We start from the raw sequence: 16,642 nt of genomic DNA, 5'->3' as shown, positions 1-16,642 counted from the left end.
TAGTAGCAGAGCTTTGTCCCCAGAATCTGTAGCATCAATTCAGTTACATTCCTTTTCTTCTGACATAAGTTCTGTTCAAACAACTAGTGCACATTCTTTCTCTTACTTACATCCCTCAGAAAATATCCAGCTTTCACGTCTGTTAACAACTGATTCTGAGAACTTTCATTCTTGTCTTGAACATGTTCATGATGACAACAGAGCAGATCCACCAGATTCACTTCTTTCAGGTTCTGAACTGAAACACTCAGATGTAACTGCATCTTCTTCACTGTCTGGTACCAAACATCAAACTACTGCAGATGTTGTTGGAGGATTTAAATTTGAAAAACAGAGAGATCCTATTTTAAGCTTCAAATCACTGGAGTTCAGAGGTTTATGGCCTCCTCATTCACCATCAGATCATGACTACAGTCTGTCCTCCATAGATGATTGGGTTTCTGAGGTCAGACCATCTTCTCCAGAGTCAGAGGAATCTCAAAGTGACCTCAGACCTCTCTCTCCTGACTCCCCTGTTCCTCAGTTCACTAGTACACATCTGGCCTGCAACATAGAAATGTCAGATCAGAGGTCGTTTACACCAGAATCTACATCATCAGACTGGGAAGGCACTGATTTGTGTCTGGAAAGACTTTTTGATGAAATCAGACCAGCATCCCCACAGTCAGTTTCATCAGACGTTGAACTAGATCAGTTATTTAGTAGCAGAGCTTTGTCCCCAGAATCTGTGTCTTCTGATTTGGACCTTTCTCTCCTAAATGACTGGCTGATGGACTTTAGAGCATCCTCCCCAGAATCTGTAGCATCAGTTCAGTCACATTCTTTCTCTCCTCACATGAGTTTTGGTCAAATAAGTCATCAGTATTGTAACTATTTCTTACTATACTCAGAAAAGAGACCAGAATCACCTTCATCAACATTATCAGATGCTGAGGATCTTGGATGTTATCTTGATGACATGTTTGATGAGAACAGAGCAGATTCACCAGATTCACTTCCTTCAGGTTCTGAATCCAAACACTCAGGTGTAACTGTAACTGCATCCTCACATCTGTCTGCTGCCAGACCTCTTACATATGCAGATGTTGTACGAGGAACCAAACATGAACAACACACAGAACAGTCTCTGTCATCAGATAATAACTACAGACTGTCCTTCATAGATGATTGGGTTTCTGAGGTCAGACCATCTTCTCCAGAGTCAGAATCTCAAAGTGACCTCAGACCTCTCTCTCCTGACTCCCCTGTTCCTCAGTTCACTAGTACACATCTGTCCTGCAACATAGACATGTCACATCAGAGGTCGTTTACACCAGAATCTACATCATCAGACTGGGAAGGCACTGATTTGTGTCTGGAAAGACTTTTTGATGAAATCAGACCAGCATCCCCACAGTCAGTTTCATCAGACGTTGAACTAGATCAGTTATTTAGTAGCAGAGCTTTGTCCCCAGAATCTGTAGCATCAGTTCAGTTACATTCCTTTTCTTCTCACATAAGTTCTGTTCAAACAACTCGTGCACATTGTTTCTCTTACTTACATCCCTCAGAAAATGTCCATCTTTCACGTCTGTTAACAACTGATTCTGAGAACTTTCATTCTTGTCTTGAACATGTTCATGATGAGAACAGAGCAGATCCACCAGATTCACTTCTTTCAGGTTCTGAACTGAAACACTCAGATGTAACTGCATCTTCTTCACCGTCTGGTACCAAACATCAAACTACTACAGATGTTGTTGGAGGAATTAAATTTGAAAAGCAGAGAGACCCTATTTTAAGCTTCAAATCACTGGAGTTCAGAGGTTTATGGCCTCCTCATTCACCATCAGATCATGACTACAGTCTGTCCTCCATAGATGATTGGGTTTCTGAGGTCAGACCATCTTCTCCAGAGTCAGAATCTCAAAGTGACCTCAGACCTCTCTCTCCTGACTCCCCTGTTCCTCAGTTCACTAGTACACATCTGGCCTGCAACATAGAAATGTCAGATCAGAGGTCGTTTACACCAGAATCTACATTATCAGACTGGGAAGGCACTGATTTGTGTCTGGAAAGACTTTTTGATGAAATCAGACCAGCATCCCCACAGTCAGTTTCATCAGACGTTGAACTGGATCAGTTATTTAGTAGCAGAGCTTTGTCCTCAGAATCTGTAGCATCAGTTCAGTTATATTCTTTGTCTCCTCACATGTATTTTGGTCAAATAAGTAATCAGTATTGTAACTATTTCTTAAAATACTCAGAAAAAAGAACAGAATCACCTTTATCAACATTATCAGATGCTGAGGATCTTGGATGTTTTCTTGATGACATGTTTGATGAGAACAGAGCAGATTCACCAGATTCACTTCCTTCAGGTTCTGAATCCAAACACTCAGATGTAACTGCATCTTCTTCACTGTCTGGTACCAAACATCAAACTACTACAGATGTTGTTGGTGGAATTAAATTTAAAAAGCAGAGGGATCCTATTTTAAGCTTCAAATCACTGGAGTTCAGAGGTTTATGGCCTCCTCATTCACCATCAGATCATGACTACAGTCTGTCCTCCATAGATGATTGGGTTTCTGAGGTCAGACCATCTTCTCCAGAGTCAGAATCTCAAAGTGACCTCAGACCTCTCTCTCCTGACTCCCCTGTTCCTCAGTTCACTAGTACACATCTGGCCTGCAACATAGACATGTCAGATCAGAGGTCGTTTACACCAGAATCTACATCATCAGACTGGGAAGGCACTGATTTGTGTCTGGAAAGACTTTTTGATGAAATCAGACCAGAATCCCCACAGTCAGTTTCATCAGACGTTGAACCTCCATCAGTTTTGTCTTTGTTTCCTAACATGACATCTTGTCAAATGAGTCATACATATTGTGACTATTATTTGCATTATTGTGAAAACAAAGCAGTTTCACCTCCCTCAGCATCATCAGATGGTGAGGATCTTGGCTCCCTTCTTGACAGTAGTCTTCATGGTCGTAGACCAGATTCAGATTCACAGTTAAAATCAAGTGCAGCTGCCTCCTCACAGGTGTCTCTTGACAGAACTATTGCATGTGCAGATATTGTGAAGTCTGCCACTGTCTTATGTAAACAGTCATCATCCGACAGTTTTGCTTCTCTCCATCAGTCTCACGGTAGATGCAGACCTTCCCTCATGTCACACGTGTATGATCCAGCTTACAAGGGAAAATGTTTTTACTGCAACTTGACATGTCCTGAATCCACTTAAACATCACAGCAGTAGACAAGCGGACATCTGAAATTTCTTCCAAATGTGAATGTGTTGCTAAATTTTTCCACCTTTCCCCAAATGTACCAGTCTTCAGCTACCAGAGTTACCACAATTAAAACATTATACTTGTGCATTATACTGATATATTACCCAATATTATGCCAATTTTCACTATGTAACCTATATTCATACATATGAACAGACTTTATTTGAAATATAGGCTTTGAGGATTATGTTTTATAAACAAATCTATGCACATATGAAATTTGAAACAGAAGCTGAAAACAATAAATCTCTTCGATTGCAAAAGTCTGAGCAGTTGATGCAAATCTTGAAGTTTTTAGTCTTCTGAAAGCCAAAAGGGAGTGAAACCAACCAGTCCAAACATACACACACCAGGTCACATGAAGTGTGCTCGCCTTTGGAACGAAACTTGAGTTTCTGTGAACCAAATCACAAATGCTGAAAATGACAAAAGCATTTGTCACTTTCTAGTTCAGGACTTTCCATATAAAGTTAATTACACTTCATTTTTAAACCCTTGTAAGACTAGAATATTAACTGTTGTGTCCTGAATTGTAAAACTTCTAATCTTCTTTCATTCGAGTTAGCTAGAAGTTAGAGGTATGATTAAGCTGAGAGGTCAGAAAGCTCCTTTGAGCCTGACTTTCTGATCTGTACACAATTAAAGAAATCCTTTACACAAAAATAACGACATTTTTAATGATTTAACTCCGTATTTCAGAACCTGATATTTCTCAAGCTCTTCACATGTTTTTAACAAAGCTTCTGTAAAAAATATCAGCCGTATCCTAGCATGTACTGTAGGGGTTTGCCTGACATTAACTTTAAGAGATTCTGAACAGGATTAAACTAACCGCTTTTGTATACTGCACCACAAAAATGTGACAACATGAAATTTAAGGCACCAACAGTTTTCAAGGGTTTGGTAAAGTTTTCATTGCTCTAATGACGAAAGCTTTCAGGACTTTTGTCCATCAGTTCACAGAGGGGTCTTCTTCTGGGGCTTTTATCCTCAGCACGCCCATGCTGATTGAAACAGCAACACTATTTCTAAAATATGTCATAACTTTCAGAGTTAACGCTACCATGATTTCAAATATCACAAGTATCCGGTTGATGGTTATTTTATTTCATGATTGAGTTAAAATGCTCTCCGACCCTGGTAAACCCATAAAGAATTAAAAGATAGCCCTAAATTCACAGTGTTTGACACTGAATTCTAAATGTCCTCCAACAATGTGCCATCACATATTGTTACTATATAGTGTTGGGGAGTTAGTGCAGTCTTTGAAATAAATTATGTTTGCTTTTCCTTAATTTATGTGCAGTAAATAAATCCTCTAAATAAATAAATCCTCTAAATAACCCTGAGAAATCCTCAAAATATATTAAAAAAAAAAGTAAAAAATAAGAACAGGAAAGCCACAAACCCCAGACAAACCTTCTTTTTTTAAATTTATTTTCTGTTAGGATCCAAACAACTGCAGGTGAGAAGTACTTCCAAAAAGAGCTTTACCTTTACCATGTGGCTAAGGGCCGTGACCTACTAAAAATCGGGTCCGCGACCCACCAGTTGAGAATCACTGATCTAAGATAACAGATCCGTATTTTAAAATACCAATGAGATGAACGGGGACAACTGAAATAGGACCTCCCTTATCAAAACTAAATGAGCAGTAATTTTTACTCACTATATTTCTTAGTCACCAACAAGTGTGAGACTCTCTTGTGTCAAATCGTACATTACTAGACAGTTTTGCACCAAGTTGAGTTGCATGCCATCTGTAGAACCAAACAAATGGCTTCACCATGCTGACTGGCTTGAAGATGCTGTCCACGAACGAGTGAAGGAAGAATCAGAAAATGATCACCCCCTTGTGTATGAACTGAGATGACTTCCACCCAAGATTTGTTTCCCTGAGACCATGAACAGAAAATCCCTGAGCAACGAGACGAGAAAAAGCCTCCCTGGTGTCGGTAAGAGTGCAGAAGCTCTTGCTTGTCAGTGAGTGCAGTGTTGGTTTCTAAAGCTCCGTAGTCCATGGCGACAGACGAGTGTGGATGTCGTAGATGCTCCTCCAGCTTCCACTAATAACAAAACAGGCTTTAGTGTCTTGGTGTGGCTTGTTTGCATTGAAGGACACGGAATAATCCTGTGCTGAAGCAGAACTAATGGAAGTTACCGTGGTTCTGTGGAAGTGACACGACTATTGAAATTTTCTGCAATTCTGCCATCGTTGACTGTGCTCCTACAATATTTAACAGCCGTGAAAGCTTTAATTTGAGACAGTGAGTGGCATGTGCTGTTTGTCATGCTCCTTCCCCCTAGTAAAGCACATGCTCCCACATTTCCATGAAAAACACGTCAAGGATGTTTTAGACGTACCTCTCCAATGGTAAAGGAGAGTTTCAATCACGTACGTATATAGGTTCAGCCCAGAATTCAGTCTAGTTGTAAAATTAAATGTGGTAAATGATATATTATCCCCTACTGCTGACCTTTTTCTTAACTTCTTGACTGTTCATTTGATGAGTTTCTCCTGCTGCAATTCGGTAATCTGCACACAGCAAGTGTATTATAATAGGATGTACAAGTATTTCCTGACTTGGAGAGGAGAGTTGAAACAATCCTCCTTCCAGTATTGTCATAAATATATAAGCACTGATCAATTTATATCAAAGTAAAGGCCATTAATTTGTCTGTCTGCAAGGCCCCTATCCACAACATCATGTAATTGGAATGGCATTTTTGAGTCTTGTCAGTGGTTTAGAATTAGAGTTGATACAAGTCTATTTCCGCCATGGTTAATATTATTTGCCATTTTTCTGCAAAACATATATTGTGTTCTAACTTAAAATTGCTTTAGCTGACTGTATTTTGCTCCCAAAAATACATGTAGGTTTATCTTCCTTTCCATCTGATAATAGACCTAGGGTGGTTTTAATTCTGGAATATTCCTTTAATGTACCTTTGATGTTCTAGTTGGAGCCGGCTGATGATGTTTTATTTTAGAAAAGGTTTTCGATGCCATCCCTGTGTAGCTTCCTACTTACTGCCAGCTTGATGTGTAGTGTGTAAGTTGCTAAATCTAAAATAGACTTATCGCGAAACTTTACCAGGACAGAGTGGACGGCTGCTTCTGGGACACTTTTAAATTGCACCTCAATGCTTCTGGTGTGACCACTCTCACTTTCTAGAGTGGTTGTGATTTACAACGATACCATAACTGCGCTACGGCGCCTTTGTCGTCCTAAAAGAGGCCACTGCCACCAGGATAGAATATAATTTATCACAGGGCTGAGATGTTAATTCAGAAGTTGTTTACACTGATTTGTCCCCCCGTTTGACTCAGTACGTTTACATGCACTAACAGAAAGTCGAATTTTTGCCTTAATCTGACCGATATCGAATTTTTAAAAGCCATGTATACACCTTAGCCGGGCTGTAGTTGAACCGAACTGAAGCTCTTGAGATCGAACTATTCGTGCCAATGACTGCCCCGGGAAGTCATGACACTGCGAAAACCAGAATATCATCACAGTAGGAGAAGAAGAAGACAAACAACAAATAACTAACCGGAAGAACACCAACGCAAAAGTTTGTGGCGCCACCTGCCATTGCGGAGTCGAACGCACCTCACTCAATAATCGCTTGTCTCCTTGCACATGTATACTTGGATTTCTCGGAAACTCAAGTTTAATCCTTAGCTAAATGGTTGCCAATAGCTTGATTTAGATTTGCACGTAACCACACTGACTGTGTTATCTGTGGACCTCAAACAATGCAAGTTAAATGTCCCTCACATCATAATTCCCTCATGGTTGAGGTCAAGGGGTTTCGATTACTCCTTTCATTTCCATTGTTTGTATGCGTCAATCATTTGTCACAAGATGTATGCATGTGGGAGCATCATGTTTAAAATGATGACCTGCTTGTGCCAAGTGCATGTTTTATCCAAGACTCATTTCAACACCATTCATTCCATCGCTCCACTGTCATTTATTCCCTCACCCGTTGTATTTCTTTCAGGTACCATCTGCATCTTGCAAGACCATTTTTTCCCCATCAAAAGAGAAAGATGATTTAGGAGAAAGGCATTGCTTTCCAACGGAGGCACCATCTTTGGCACATGATTCAAACACACTTCCCAGCGCAAAACAAGAATTAGTGATTCCGTGCACCTTGGACTTAGGTAACACCCCATACGACGTCTCTTTGACTTGTCAAAGTCGCTTATCCTCAGAACAAGATGAAAAGCGCTCATTACCCAAACAAAGCGAAGACCCTGGCTTAGTTGAACCAAGTTTGATGACACCAGACTCAGAAGGCAGTCCAGATTTAGAAACTATCATGTCTTCAGACGCATCTCCGGCATCTGGGTCACCTCAGCTTGACCAACTTCTGTCTGACCTGAAGGAGATGAAACTTGCACTTAAACGAGAGACGCTTGACCCGCCTTTGCCAGAGTTTCCTGATGACAGCCCCGCAGTTAATGAAACGTACAAGTTTGAAGATCTTTCACCTGGTGATCAATGCCCTCCAGAACATTGCAATACCTTCAGAAACGACATGTCACCTATTGCACAGCTTCCAGAAGATAACACAAATGTAGCAGTCACTCGCCATGAAACACAGACATACGACTCGAGCGTTGTGTTCCCCGCTGAATCCAGTTCAAGCCCCAAATCTCCCCAAAGATTTGAAGTGAGCTCTGATGTTTTTCAGTCTAGCATAAATTCTACAAACGCAATTGAATCGATTCCTTCAGCACCTGAGGTACCTGAGAAAAACCTTTGTGGAGAAGATTTTACAAGTGACGTAAGTCAAAAGGGCTCAATACCTCAATCCAGTGAGCCAAGGGGTGTGACAGAAGAAACGCCAGCAGAGAATCTCCAAGATCATCATTTATGCAATGGAGGCTCCTTTGAAACCCTTTCTTCTCAATCTCTAACCGATTTGACTCCTGACACAGTTACAACTGCAAGACATTTCAGCTTTGAGGAGCTGGCGCCATATCCTGAGATGTCCTCTGATGAGGAAGGGCCAAGGACCTGTGAAGACCGCTCAGAAGAAACCCCACCTCCACTTGGCTATGAAGGTTTGGGCCATCATTCTCCATCGGCCCAGACAAAGACTGGGATGACTTCATCAACTTCTGATGAAGAGTACAGTATCCCATCAGCGTATGCAGAGAACTGTACCTGTGCCTGTACACACACACCTCCAGGATATGATGAGGGGGGACACAGTGGACCAGACAGCCCGACCTTAAGATATTCAGACCCAGAACCTTACTTTGACTGCAAGCAAGGAGTGTCAGACCTCTCTGAGACCGAACCCGATGGACTTGATACAACAGCTACATCAAGTGCTGGTCAGACCCAGAATACACTCAGTCACATTGGAGTGAGAGAAAGGGCAAGTCAAAAAGTACTCTTATCTTCTGGAAGTGAAGATTATGAAGATGCTTCTTTCAGTCATGAGCCGTCTCATGGTGTAAAACAAGAAAGCGAAGAACCACAACACTTCTCAGAGACATCAGATGAAGAATTTATCATGTGTGAGGGTTCACAACTACCTGAAACATTTGATGTTAAAAAATCTCTAAGAAGGGTAAGCTGAGACCTCGTAAAAACCTGCAAGTTTTTCCCCCAGAGCTGAGCTTCACCAAATAATATATCCGCTTCAAGAAGGAATGACTGCTAACCCTCTGACCCTCTGGCCACGCGAATGGGATCTGAAACTCCCTGTACCTTTCATTTTCTTTTGATTTCAGACATAACCAATCCTAATTCAGCATGTCTCTTCACCTTAATTGCAAAAGGATGACATAAAATACTTTTCTTTTTCTCATAACTTTTTCTCATAAAGCATGATGTTTTTTTTACAAATGCTTTTCAAGCAGACTGCCATGTTGTGCCTTTCCAAAGTAACACCGTGACATTCAACACCTTGGAAAGTGCAGCATGTCATGCTGGTTTTGCTTGCTTTGCTGCAAACATGGCATTTATTTGGTTTATTGTCATTCATTACATCTGAACCGATATTTTTTGGTTGCTCAGGAGATCGCTGCAGGGTTTGGATCAACGTCTGAGAGTTCAGACGATGACTTTTTGACAACCAGAATAATACGACGGAGGTTTATCATTCAGGTATCCGATCCGGTGTGGTTGATGGTGTTCTAATTCGGCATGAATACAAGGTCTGACAACACCTGTCTCGGTGTGTGTTTAATCCTCTCAGAACGAGGGAAAATGTGGGAAACCAGACATAACCTGCAACTTGATTTGCACAGATGGCTGAATCCCGTTGGAGTTTTTTTCTGCTGCTTTGAGCACGTCTTTGTTGGTTTCTTTGAAACATAACCCCTTGTTTTTCCTTGTTGAAAGTCACCTAAAGCACCACTTTGATGTCTTATTTTCTCTCTAACATCTGTTGCCATTAAACAGAGAATTAAAAACAAGGTCACTTAGACCTGGGAAGGCAATCTAATTATTGTTTGTCCTGTTTCTCTTACAGGCTGATGAAATGGCCTACCTCCCCACTCAATCAGTGACAGAGGAGAAGTACACAGATGAAAATGGGCACATAGTTGTCAGAAGGGTAAAGTCATTCTCATACTCATGCTCTTATTTAACCTGTTGTTTTGTACAAGTTGCATTTGTAGAACATTGCTGCTCTATTTGACACAGGGGGTTTTAGATTAAGTGATGCATAATATGAGGCTGTAGCTCAGGGTTGGGGTTATGTTTGGTTTGTAACTTTATTTGGCTGTATTTACCATATCTATATCCATACATTTATTGTGTTGCTGCCATGTGATTGGCTGATTAGAGTAAAAAGCAACAGTTGTACCTAATAAAGTGATCAGTGAACGTAAGGGTAAACCATTTGCTGTTTGCAGTGTCTGAATGACAGAGGTGTCAAGTAACGAAGTACAAATACTTTGTTACCTTACTTAAGTAGAAATTTTGGTTATCTATACTTCCCTGGAGTAATAATTTTTCAGACAACTTTTTACTTTTACTTCTTACATTTTCACACAATTATCTGTACTTTTTACTCCTTACATTTTAAAAACAGCCTCGTTACTCTATTTCATTTCTGCCTTTAAAAAAAACTATCCAGTTAAATTGCTCCATCCGGATAGAGTGAATTTGGTTGTGGTTGTTTCAGATATTCTTGTCCAGTTTTGTTCTTTCATCCGTTCCCTCAGATTCCTGCAACTAAACTTGGATGTACATTCCTATAAAAGTTAGGATAAATGATAACATGCCTCTGAAGTTTGACTTTTTGCACCATTACAATACTTATAGGCAACTAGTCATCATATCTCCTGCTCTCTGAAACACATGTTAATGCTCAAAAGTACACATATATGGTTCTTTAATATATTTGCATTATACTAAGATGCATTCATTTTCAATGGCTTTTGTCCTTAATGGTTTTTCCCCGTTACATTACTTTTACTTTTATACTTTAAGTAGTTTTGAAACCAGTACTTTTATACTTTTACTTGAGTAAAAAACTTGAGATAATACTTCAACTTCTACAGGAGTATTTTTAAACTCTAGTATCTATACTTCTACCTGAGTAATGAATGTGAATACTTTTGACACCTCTGCTGAATGAGTACTTGTTACCTGAAGATTTATGAACACAATGTGCTCAGGTTACCCGAAAAATCATCCAAAAGTGTGTTTCCATGGATGGCGTGCAGCACGACGACATGTCATCAGAGGGAGCTCCTCAGGGGTCCGCCCCTCTCGCAGAGGGGGACGGCTACTCCAAAGTGGTGAAGCGGACTGTAGTAAAGAGTGAAGGGGATGACACAGAGGTACATTTACTGCACATTATTGTATGTGGGTGGGCATCATCACGATCAACAACGTTTAATATTCTTATATACACAAGAACATTTGCTTTCTTGGTTGTATATAAAGTATGTGAAATCCCTTTTTTATTTTTACTTAGGTGACATTTGTCGAACCCGACAGTCTCCTGTCTTCACGACAGCAGACAGCTGATGCTTGTGAGGTCACTCACACAGAAAACACAACAGTGGTGGAGGCTGAAAGAACGATGACCTCCCAGGGTGATCCATCTTTGGCCTCCGACCTCCCCTCAGCCCAAGATGACTTCAAACAGGTTTGTTAAAAGCATCCTCTTCATCATTCCTTAGTGCATATTTATCAGATCATACAGGCAATACAGTAGTGAGAGGTTGAGTGTTCATTGTACAGACATTTACAAGCATACACACCCATTAATATATGGTTGGCAAATCATCTAAGTCCTTAAAGGTTTTTTTTATGTATTTATTCATTTTGCAGTGTTTTGTTTTTTTGTGCTTTTTATTCTCCTGATCCCAGCTTTGTTGCTGACATTAAATTGAACATCTGTATGTATCTACATATACAGTGGGTACCGGTACGGAAAGTTCTCAATTCTTTCATTGAAGCCATTACAGCAACCCATCTTGACAGAAAAAAAACACAAAATGTAGAAATTTTTGCAAATTTATTAAAAAAGAAATAAAAATAAAAAGTATATATATATATATATATATATATATATATATATATATATATATATATATATATATATAGGCTATATATAATATGACAAATGTGGCTGTTGCCATGTAGACATGGAGTTTAAATATATTCCATTATAGTTTTTCGCAGTATGTCAAAGTTTTCTAAATAAGCTAGGAATGTTTATGTTTGAGGATTTACCATCAATGCAGCTAAATTTCAACCCCCCTCTAAAGTTTTTCGTTCCCATTTCTCCATTTTCTGCCACCAGGCACTGAGTTATTTAGGACTCTGCGGCAGCGCAGAGCTCCCCCGTGTGGTAGAAAGAGAAACTGTCAAAGAGGATGGAACTGTGGTCAGGAGGTGTGTGGATGGGTGTGGGTTTGAGATGCAGTGCCTCTTTTTGATATTTTGTGTGAGTGGACTTAATATAAGTGTGAATATCTAAGTGCAACAAACTCACTAATAGTGACTAAAGTCTGCTCATTTTGCACAGTATTTATAGCAGTGACAAGGTCGTCAGACAGTGAATGATGTCACTTAATCTTGGAAAGAACATTGACTGAATCAAATGTTTGCTTAAGCCCATTTTAATGTTAGGAAATAAAAATGAATGACTGAATGAATGAAGAAGCAGCTGATAATTCATTCATTTGAGTCAAGTATGTTGATGCAGAGGGACATCTAAAACAGGAGAACTGGAGACACCCTTATTGTAGATGGATTTAGTAGATCACAAATGTATTAATCACCACCGGATGTTTTGCCACTGCATGGTTTGTTTACTGACAAAAAAAAACCCTCCAAGTAATTAAGGAGACACACAGTCAAGCGATCAAAATGAAGTCTGTAAGAAGTTTAATTCAATAACTGTCTCATTGCTGGGACTTTCCTGTGAGAACCATATTTAATTGAGGGAATGGGACTAAAAGAAATCTTTGAATAAATGTGTAGAGGCATGTAAATTAATTGTGTATCATACATTTATAAACTGGCGAGCTGAGCCCCATGACGTATAAATGATGGATGGATGGATGGATGGATGGATGGATGGATGGATGGATGCATGCATTTATAAACTTGAGGTTTCTGCTTCTAGGAAGCCTCTATTAAGTTACTGTGCATGTTTACTAAATGCTGGATTTACAAAGCATGATGTAAATGTATTTATGTGCATCCTGAACTGACACCACAGTTTTTCCAGTTTGCTTGGAAGGAGAGGATGGACGAGGGTGTGTTCATCTGGTAGCAAACATTTAGTTTATGCTGCTGCTCCTTGTGTCTTCATCGCATCCAAGAAGGAGGTCTTTAACGGTGTGCTCCGTCTCTCTCCGCCGCATCTCTAGGGCCCACATGCCTAAAGGTCGCACCCTCAGACGGACGGTAGTGAAGGGAGCTGGGCAGCACAAACATGTCCTCGTGGAGCTAACGGACAACTCCAGACAAGGGCCGACGCCCTTTGATCTCCAGCAGCAGCTCCACCAGCTCTTTCACCGCTGCTCTGAACAAGAAAAGGAGGACAATGATGAGGACAAAACGGAGGACGAAGAGTAGAATATTGAGTTACACTTTCCACACTAACGTCCCTGCTAATCCTAAGCATTAGCCACATGCAATCCCAGTGTGTACCTCGGCACCGCAGAACGACCACAGTCTTCCCATTTTAGTCCTGGAAGATGATCTCGTTGTCCACAAAGAGTTTTCTTCCCTGACTGATAGTTATATGGGTCCTTATTTTTCATATATTTCATGTTGATTTGCCTTTTTGTGACCAAAGAAAGCCTTTTGTCGTTTTCCTGATTTTTTTTTTTTTTTTTTTTTTTTTTTGAATGTCGAAATTGTCTTTAGTTTGTTCTTGATCTTGTAGTAGAGCAACAAAAAAAGAAGAAAACATAGTTCACATTAGATAGTTCACAGACCTACTGAAGGTAAAATAAAATAAAAAACCAACCTTACTCAAAAAATGACAAAAATGTAAAGACCCACTGCTACTGCTGTTAATGTAGGTGCTCAGAATGAAAGACAGTATTTCACTTTGCACTGCCTCTCACAACTCAGATATTCCTAACTGGAAAGGAAACGTCTTTTACACACTGTTCTAGCCTCTCTGCTTTTTTAAATTTCTTTTTTTTCAGGTGGTCAATATATGTCACAAACGAAAACCAGGCTGAATTGACACCGAATCTATCTGCTACCATCGTGTTTCTTGTGGGCTATGTGTGTTCTGTCTTGGGTAATTATATATTATCTATAATCTGAAAATTACCGACATCTGTAGCCTAGGAATTAATAATCACTCACGTGACGTAGAACAGGCATGACTAATCAACATCTGTCAGTTTGATCCTAGCTTTGACCGCTTTGTCGTTCAGTGGATTGTCCCTTTCTTTCCCTTCCGTGTGTGTCTTTCTTTTGTTTTTAGGCTTTAAATTGTTGATCTTGACTCCTTGTATGGATGTGAATGTGTGAGTGCTGAATGTTGGTTTGTCTGTGCACGTGTTGAATGCGTTGACTGCTGGTTTGAGGAGAGTGTTTTGGGGAATAACTTTAGAGAATCATCCACTCTGCTGTTTGAAGATGTCTTATTATAGAGCTATTTTGTGATTTTTGATTTAGTTTACAAGTTAGTAGGGAGCACTGCTATCTTTTATTTATGAGGAAGTCCCACAAAATGTGCCACTCTGAAGCAAAATCCTCTCATTTCTTCTAGTGGCGTACTTCTGATGTGACATTTGTGGTAAAGTGACCAGGGATTCAATGTTTTATTTAACGTAAAAGCTTTATTAGTTCAGCTTTTGAATCAGAAAGCGTTGAACCGGGTATGCAGCACGTTTGAGAGCGAGTGAGTCTGTGTGTGCATGTGGTGGACGAGCGTGTGTTGGTGTCTGTCAGCGAAGAAGACAACTGTTTATTTTACACTAATTGCTTTTGCACTCCTGAATGTCAGACGGGAACACCTCCATGCTCTCTGTGTACAGGTTATGACATGCAGCAGATGTTAGCAGCAGGAATAGTCTCATGCCAGATAAAGTAACGCCAGACAGTCAGGTCGAGAGCTCGATTACGCGACTATCCACAGCTCTGAGCATCGCAACTGTATGTACCTACATGTATTTATGTCACTATCACTGTTTACTTTGTGAGCCAGGAAAATGTATAATGCAAATTAGTGCAAGTTCACTGTGACAGGTATGCTTTTACTTTGAAAAATCAGCATCCCTTTTCTGTGATGACAGCTATATGCATATACAACGCATATATAAATATCTACAAAGGCATGTTTTACTGTATCAAAATTTGAAAAGACAAAAACAAAAATGGCTGCAGTGTATCTATCGCTGAGAATAAAACTCTACAAATGTAAAATGATGAGTCGATTGCGTCTTGTACTTTTTTTTTAACTTGTGATACATGTAAGACACTATGTAGCAACACCACTTCTGACCACATGGAGGCAAAAAAAGCACATCTTGTAATACCACTTAATCCCAGAAGAGGTGCACTTTGCAAGCGCCAACCATCTAACCTCTGGATTAAGGTTGATGCCAAACTAAGATTCCTTGTAGTTCCATCGACTGGCCACTAGAGGGTGTCTGTAAAAATGTGTCAATCTGAATTGAATCCCATGTTAAAATGTCCAACTTTACAGTAGAAATAAACACATACCAGGGCAGCAGAATCTATATAAATCAATTATTATTTATTTCAAATATGATTGATTGACAGGGCAGCACGGTGGTTTAGTGGTTAGCACTGTTGCCTCACAGCAAGAAGGTCCCCGGTTCGGCTCCCAGGCCCAGCAGGGCCTTTCTGTGTGGAGTTTGCATGTTCCCCCCGTGCTTGCATGGGTTTTCTCCGGGTACTCCGGTTTCCTCCCACAGTCCAAAAACATGCATAGTAGGTTCATTGATGATTCTAAATTGCCCGTAGGTGTGAGTGTGTCTGGTTGTTTGTCTGTATATGTGGCCCTGCGATGGACTGGCAACCTGTCCAGGTTGTAATCCCTGCCTCTCGCCTGAAAATAACTGGGATAGGCTCCAGCAGACCCCGTGACCCTGCAGGATAAAGCGGTGATAGATAATGGATGGATGGATAGCTAGATGATTGATTGACAATAGGCTCAGCCAATAGTTGGCCGTTATCACTTCCTTGTCCACAATCTTCATGCTGCCACGCTTAGCGAAGAAACCACCCGTTGGTGCTAACCAAATGTTAAATCAAAGCATCTGTCATTTTTTATTTCGTCGTCAAGTCAACATGTTAACCGCTGTAAATACCACTTCTGACCACATGGGCGCTGTAAATGCCTGATGGCAGCCCCCCCCCCGCACCCACAGTCATCATGGGGTGTGTGGGATCCCTGGGAGTGGCACTGATGAGACTTGTATTCAGATGACAAACAAAACCCACCAATGCATTCATAATGTTTTTACATTACCTGCATTTTAATTTGACATAATTCATTTAATTTTCTTTTATATGTTCCTGAGTAATTTACACTGAAACAGTATGATTGTGGATAAATGGAGTATTATTCAATTCACTGAACCTTCTTGTGATATGCTGCCTCCATGTGGTCAGGAATGGTGTTGCCACACAGAGTGACTTTAATCAATTTAGTGGGTCTCTGTCATTATTAAAGCTGAGAGCAGCATGGAAGCATGCATCCATCCTTCATCTATGCTCGCTACTTCCTATCCGGGCCTGCAGGAGCCCGTCCACGCTGGACATGTTGCTAATCAAACAAGTAATTTAGAAAAATTCTGTGAGACTGTGAGAGAAAACCTTAGCCTCTATTTCACAGATGAACCTTTGAGACTTTCACAGCAGCCGCTCCGCCCCTTC

The 16,642-nt window shown here is 40.3% G+C and overlaps 1 protein-coding gene across 3 annotated transcripts in view; it reads left to right on the top strand.

Moving 5' to 3' along the window:
• The window catches only part of ank2a (ankyrin 2a, neuronal), a 79,516-nt gene extending 64,353 nt beyond the window's left edge, over window positions 1–15,163 (top strand). For 2 of the 3 annotated variants that reach the window (XM_061713391.1, XM_061713248.1), the window contains 5 exons: window positions 9,780–9,863; window positions 10,933–11,097; window positions 11,235–11,408; window positions 12,069–12,160; window positions 13,144–15,163. In XM_061713391.1, coding sequence (XP_061569375.1) covers window positions 9,780–9,863; window positions 10,933–11,097; window positions 11,235–11,408; window positions 12,069–12,160; window positions 13,144–13,351 — 723 coding nt within the window. In that variant the 3' untranslated portion in view covers window positions 13,352–15,163. The remainder of the gene's footprint in view (window positions 1–9,779; window positions 9,864–10,932; window positions 11,098–11,234; window positions 11,409–12,068; window positions 12,161–13,143) is intronic. The other variant, XM_061713314.1, reaches the window with a different exon arrangement.
• The last annotated feature ends 1,479 nt before the right edge of the window (window positions 15,164–16,642 follow it).

The sequence above is a fragment of the Cololabis saira genome, chromosome 1 (genome assembly GCF_033807715.1).
Source record: "Cololabis saira isolate AMF1-May2022 chromosome 1, fColSai1.1, whole genome shotgun sequence".
In the NCBI taxonomy this organism is placed as follows: Eukaryota; Metazoa; Chordata; class Actinopteri; order Beloniformes; family Belonidae; genus Cololabis; species Cololabis saira.
The sequence above is the reverse complement of the archived record's forward strand: the minus strand, read 5'-3'. Positions and strand labels throughout refer to the sequence as shown.